This window comes from Charadrius vociferus, unplaced genomic scaffold, assembly GCF_000708025.1.
Source record: "Charadrius vociferus isolate BGI_N301 unplaced genomic scaffold, ASM70802v2 scaffold53, whole genome shotgun sequence".
Taxonomy (NCBI): domain Eukaryota; kingdom Metazoa; phylum Chordata; class Aves; order Charadriiformes; family Charadriidae; genus Charadrius; species Charadrius vociferus.
The window spans coordinates 709,407-715,806 of record NW_009647574.1 but is presented as its reverse complement, the minus strand read 5'-3'; the positions used below and the strand labels follow the sequence as shown (position 1 = coordinate 715,806).

The 6,400-nt window shown below is 51.8% G+C and overlaps 1 protein-coding gene across 1 annotated transcript in view; it reads right to left on the bottom strand.

Moving 5' to 3' along the window:
- GRXCR2 (glutaredoxin, cysteine rich 2) overlaps window positions 1–1,231 on the bottom strand; it is a 5,047-nt gene extending 3,816 nt beyond the window's left edge. The window contains exon 1 of the mRNA XM_009880917.1: window positions 887–1,231. Coding sequence (XP_009879219.1) covers window positions 887–1,231 — 345 coding nt within the window. The remainder of the gene's footprint in view (window positions 1–886) is intronic.
- Window positions 1,232–6,400: the final 5,169 nt, after the last annotated feature.

Here is a 6,400-nt window from a genome sequence, read left to right as displayed (position 1 = left end):
CTTCCTTTCACCGTCTTTGCTCTGGGCGGGCTCACCTGCAGATTCACAAGTCTGCTGGTTATATCAGTGTAACGTACTCCGTTCGGAGCCTGCGTATCAGGGTGACGTGGCTGTGCTATCAGTAGCGCCGATACGCCATCGTTATTGCATGGATTGTTTAGTTGGTACATCTAGCTTTGGTAAAACCAAAGAGCAGTAAAAGATACGTAAATCTCATTCGACAGGGTAAGCAAATTAACATAATCCCTGTGTATTAATCAATTTAACATACATAACACAAGTACGGGCTTTTTATTAGGACTAAAGAGACGCTGATGTATCAATGGCATTAATTACACGTTAACAAGATATCCAGTGAAACTAAGCTGGGGTTTTAAAAGTAGCCAAAGGGGAATTTTGATTCGCCAGAGGCTACGGATGCCTCGCTCGGAGGCTCACTGCTATGCTGCTGGTGGCATTCATCCTTTTGCCAGCTGAAGTCAAGCAACTTTAATGTTTTAAATATAACTAATTAAGATAATGTCCGCCTTACATTTGACTGCTTTAGATGCATTAGGGTTACTATGTATAGGTGTTGATATATATGGAAATGTTCTATCTTATTCTGCAAAATGGGCGGCTGCCGGCCAGCGCGGTGAGCAGCCGGGGCACCGCTGGCAGAGGCTGGTCATTGCCGACTGCGCTGCCCCGAAACTCGCAGCTCCGGCCCTTTGCAGAGTGAGCAGAATGCAGAATTTGTGGGGTAAAGGCTGAAGATTTCCAATCACCCTTTTAAAATCCTGGACTGATAAAACTGCGTTTTATTGTAACGAGGTTCCAGGTCGAGACTCCTGTTACCATATTAGTCCAAAAATGGTTTGAGAGCCTGAGGTGGGACATCACTTACCCTGCAGTGACTGTCGCTGGACTGGTAGTCGCTGAGAAGAGGAGAGTTACTGGTGAGACTGTATTTCTTGTCCTCTTTGAATATGCTGATCCGCTGGGCAGTCAGCTTGGCTGGCGGGTAAAACCTGTTCTCTGGCATTTCTCCGGCCCCGCAGAAATGGTCCCCTGGCTCGAAGCTGTGGCGGAGAAAACGCCGCGAGTGCTCTTTGGCCGGGGGCTCGAGTTCCTGCCCATCTTCGTAGACTTGTTTTAACACTCGACCGCTGTAAGCAGACGATATTTTGAACCTGACTTTGCGTGGCCTTCCTTCATGCCGCTGATTGAGTTTCTTCTGGTGCTCATCCATTATTAGGATTTCAAGCTGCAGGTCCTGGAGATCAACTCCAAGAGCTTTGGGTCCAAAAGAAAACTCTCCCCAGCTTCCCCCAGCCACACAATGTATAATTCAAGGTTTCTAGTAGTTCCTCTCATCTTACAGCAAAACCGACACCACTGTATTAAATATTGATAGATATTCACAAAGAGAAAATATCGATGGTAGTGCAATGTAAGGCGGGTCGGTGAATGGCGGGCCGGCTGGCTTACCGCAAGAGGAAAGGAGTTAACTTGGGGAGGATAGGATTAAATAGGAAACTCTGCCCATGTTCTGAAACCATGGAAATGTTTCTGCTATGTGCTGTGATAAGAACTACCCCAAATACACCATCCCAGCAGCTTTTCACAATTTTCTGACAAGGTGAGAAGTTAAAAAGACAAGTTCACAGAAAAAGCAATCCAGCTTCACAAATAGCAAATGTGAATAATTCCTCTTCCATTCTTGCTCTGAAACTCTGAGAGCACAAAGCTCCATTTCATTTTGATCCAAATGTGTTCCTCTACAGGTTGGTGGAGATCTAATTAAGATTTTCTCTCTCTTTAGCTTTCAATCCCTATTTGTAGTTCTTGCTGCCTTTCAGGGCCTTTTGACCATTCTGGGTTTGCTTTTCATTTTTAAAAGACAGTCACCCCCCGAGACCCACCAGAGGCCCTGTCCTCTCCTCGTCTGCTGTCCCTTGCATGTGCTGGAGGAGCACAGAGAACACAGCTACTCCGATTCGGTCATTTTCTTCTCCAGTAGGCAAAGCCGAGGGTTGCAGAGGTACGGAGCAGAGGGGGACGGGGCTCCAGGACCCAGGTTACCCTGCAAAGAAGAGAATCACAGAATGGTTTGGGTTGGAAGGGACCTTAAAGATCATCTCATTCCACCCCCCTGCCCTTGGCAGGGCCACCTCCCACCAGCCCAGGTTGCTCCAAGCCCCGTCCAACCTGGCCTTGAACACCTCCAGGGATGGGGCAGCCACAGCTTCTCGGGGCAACCTGCCCCAGGGGATCACTGCCCGCACAGGGAAACATTTCTTCCTCATATCTCATCTCAATCTCCCCTCTTCCGGTTTAAAACCATTCCCCTTCATCCCACGGCTCCCCTCCCTGACCCAGAGTCCCCCCCCAGCTCTCCTGGAGCCCCTTTAGGCACTGGAAGGGGCTCTGAGGTCTCCCCTTTTTGGCCTTCTCTTCTCCAGGCTGAACCCCCCAACTCTCCCAGCCCCGAGCTGGAGGCAGCACTGCAGGGGGGTCTCCCCAGAGCAGAGCGCAGCAGAGGGGCACAATCCCCCCTCGCCCTGCTGGCCACGCTGCTGGGGATGCAGCCCGGGGTGCGGGGGGCTCGCTGGGCTGCCAGCGCACATTGCCGGCTCATGGGGAGCTTCTCACCCACCAACACCCCCAGGTCCTTCTCCTCAGGACTGCTCTCTGCCCAGCCTGGATTTGTGCTTGGGATTTCCCCAACCCACGTGCAGCACCTTGCGCTTGGCCTTGTTGAACTCTCCAGCCTGTCCAGGTCCCTCTGCGTGGCATCCCTCCCTTCCAGTGTGTCAACCGCTCTGCACAGCTTGGTGTCATCCAAGAGACATCAGCATCAGGCAGGGCTCTGCTCTGCACAGCAGCACCTCTGCAAGGCAATGGTTACAGCCAGCCTCACTCAGCATCTAACGGAGGGACTTTGAGTCCTCCATGCTCCTCACAGAGTGGTCAGGGTTGGAAGAGACCTCTGGAGATCATCTAGTCCAACCCCCCTGCCAGAACAGGGTCACCTACTCTCTCAAGGTCCAAGATTTCAGTAAATTTGCACTGTTAAATGCAGTTTCAGTGAGTGGGACTTAAACTAAGCTTTTTGCCTACCTCCTGCCAAGGCTGTCTTCTTTTAATTCAAAACCAGAGCTTTTAAACCTTAATATTCTCAATAAATTGAGTTGTTATGTTTATTTAAAGCTTGTTCGTGAAATACCAGGATAACAGTTTAGAAGGCTGTATACGGATAATACACAAAATGCACCTTCCAACCAACCGCACAGTCTTCCTGTGCTGGAAGCGGTTCCTGTCGTGACAGACGTTGCCCTTGCAGTTCCTCGGGCTGCTGGAAGCCGCAGCGTAGGTACCCGTAAAAGGCGCCTGTTCCGCCAAGAGAACATGCAGGAGCACGCCTGGGAAGCACACAGCCACGGATACACCCTTTTCATTTCCAAAACAGTATTGTAATGTTCCTGTCGGTCTCCCATCTAATCTCGAACAGGAGGATCTCATATTATATGAAAACTTTGATTTGCATGAAGCAAGCTCGGCTCTTGCTGCATTCACTCGAGCAGCTTGACCCACCCCTTCCCCTTGCAAGTCCTCTGTGAATCAGGGCGCAGTATCGCCGCTTTTCCAAAGCTACGCCAGCGGTCTTAATTTGACACAAATCATACTTGGTGAGACACCTTAATTGGAGTTCATTTTCTTTTGATTAAGGGAACAATCGCACAGGAAGCGCAGTTCAAAGCGGCAATGAGAGAACAGAGCGTGAGCACCACCGCCGCCACCATCTGCGCTCGCGAGACCAGCAGAGCGACTCCCATCCCGACAGTTACTTACAGGTGCTGCCGAAACACAACAAATCTGCCCCGGTCCTCTGATTTCCACCTTGGAACAGTCCCGTCCTCGGCAGTGCTGTCAGCTGGGTCTGCTGTTTACTCGAGCAGCCCGTGGCTGCCGTCAGGGGGAAACTCAGCCTTCTGCGGAGGTGCAGAGTCCTACAGCCACGCGTTCCCCGGGTGGACCCAAGGTCAGCACGCAGAGGCTGCTGTTCAGGCTTGCTGCAGAGGGGTTCCTCGCTCAGATACATATATACCACTTCTTCTGTCCCTGTACAGATAAATCCTGCAAAGAAAAGTTTTCTGAACCGCCTTTCGGCATTGCTTAGCTGTTCTGGACAACTCGGGCCAACCTTTCCACACTGAATATCCCGAACTGGGACTTTTCCTGGTGGTGTTTTCTGAGGCTGCCCCCAAAGCTGGGACCGTCGGGGCGTGCTGGGGACAGGCAGCGTGCCGCGGCGAGGCAGGCGAAGGACGGAGGGGCTGTGGCAATGTGGCACCGCCTGCTGCAGCCCCGCTGCTCCCACCGCAGCCTGGGCTCGTTTCCCACAGCCAGCACACGGCTTACAGAAAATACAACAGTCATCATTTTGCGTACAACAGTCAAATCATTAAGTTTCCTCATCTAGATCATCACTGTTTTACTTCAGACCCTTTTGCACTGTATTTTAATGACATCTGTCTTTCAAGCACAACGCCTCTCGGCGCCCCTCCCCTTGCAGGAGGCACAGTGTGGTGGCGGCTGTGCAGAGCCGAGACAGCCCCTGCCCGCAGGAGCATGACACACGGGTTTAGATCTACTGCAGCAAAGTGGGGCAGAAAGAAAAGCCGTGGTGAACCGGAGTGTAGCGCATTGAAGGTGTGTTTCCACCTGTGAGTTTTGCTGAGAAATGTTTTGTTGTGCTTTGGTTCCTCAGCGCGACCTCTGCAGCCCTCCACAGGACAGCCCACGGGGCGCCACGAACCGGGACGGGAAGAGCCGTATGGTTTCAGCTGCAGCAGTGCCCCAACACTTCAGTCCTGCCCCACCGCCCGCGTCACTCTGAGCACGCACGGCGCCTTGCCGGCCAGTCTGTGGGCAACGCAAAAACAGGGATGGAGCCACCAGCATTGGGGACCCCAAGGAAGGGCTGGAGGTCATGGGTAAGAGAGCAGGTCAGAGATGAAGGCAGCGAAGGACCAAGGTGGAAGCTTGAAAGCGGGGACACGAGCATTAAACTTGCTTCAGCACGGGGGTGGCAGCAGAAAGGTTCAGACCAGCAGGTCAAGAAGATCATTTTAGCCGGTAATTTAAAGGAGTCAGAGCCGGCTGTGTGTGTGCGGAACACGCCAGCAAGAAAAAGTGGGAGAGAAAAGATTCTGCATGGAGCGACAAGCGGAGCTGCTTGCTGCTAAGCTAAGGAAAGGGTTATATTTTGGATGTGCGCAAGGAAAAACTCACCGCCATTTAGAGACCTGAAGAGAGAGAAGGGAAGAAGTCATCAGTAGTTGCAAGACTGAATGGTGGGGAAGATAGCAGCATTACCACGGCAAACGTGGTGGTGCCTTCGAGGACCTGCCAGGCGTGCCACATTAACCATAACTGGCTGTCAGCAAAAGAAGGAAACTTTCCCCCTTTCACTGTTCTCCTGGGTTTCCCCGCAGCAGGGGACAGCCTGTCCCTCACGAGGGAGGAGCGGTCGGAGCAGCCCCAGCACGGGCAGCGCTTGCGCCAGCCCTCTCCTCTGGGGAGAGTCACTGAGCACCAAGCTCTCCTTAGACCCAGGTTGTGCCCCCAGATCAGCTGATTGAAGACTCACCATCACTGCGAATGGCAGCACAGCACACGAGGCTGCATCGTTTCATCCTCACGTGGTGCCCAGGCAGCAGAGCATACCAGTTCAGCGTGCCCTCTGCACTGGGGAGGTGGCAGTGGCGCGGTGCAAAGACTGCAGCGATGCAGGGCACGGATGCAAGGTCTGCGAGACTACAGCCTCTGCTTACCCATGGTATCATCAGACACTGGCATCTGCAGCGAGAAGTATACCTTAGTAAATAAAAATACTCTGCAAATTACTGCTCTGTATTTTCCTATTCAACAGCATCAAGAAAGTCTTAGCTGAGATTGTTTTATACTGGGGTCTCGCAAACCAGTCTACATGAGAAAAGACAGGCAAAGGTCTGCTTCCAGCTGCCTCGTGTTTAGCTCTGAAAGCTGCTCACAACATTTCTAATCTTTTGTCTGACATTAAACATCACAATTTTTTTAAGGGAACAATTTTAAAAGTCTGAAGACTTTTCTAAGCATGAGTTGCCCCAGCCAGGTCTGGCTGAAGGGGCAGGTCGCACGGTGCTCGGTGCTGGCTATATAGTCTTCGTTATTTGATTTAGGACCACCACATAATTCAGGGTGGAAGTGACCCACGGGGTATCTAATCCACCCTCCCCCTCCACGCAGTCTGTGCAGCGTGCTCTCTTCCTACAGATATGCAAAGCAGTGAATTTGTTTAATATCATTAGCAGAAAATAGGCACAGAAGAGCAACACACAGGAACTGAAATGTGCGGTACCAGCACACGCAGCAC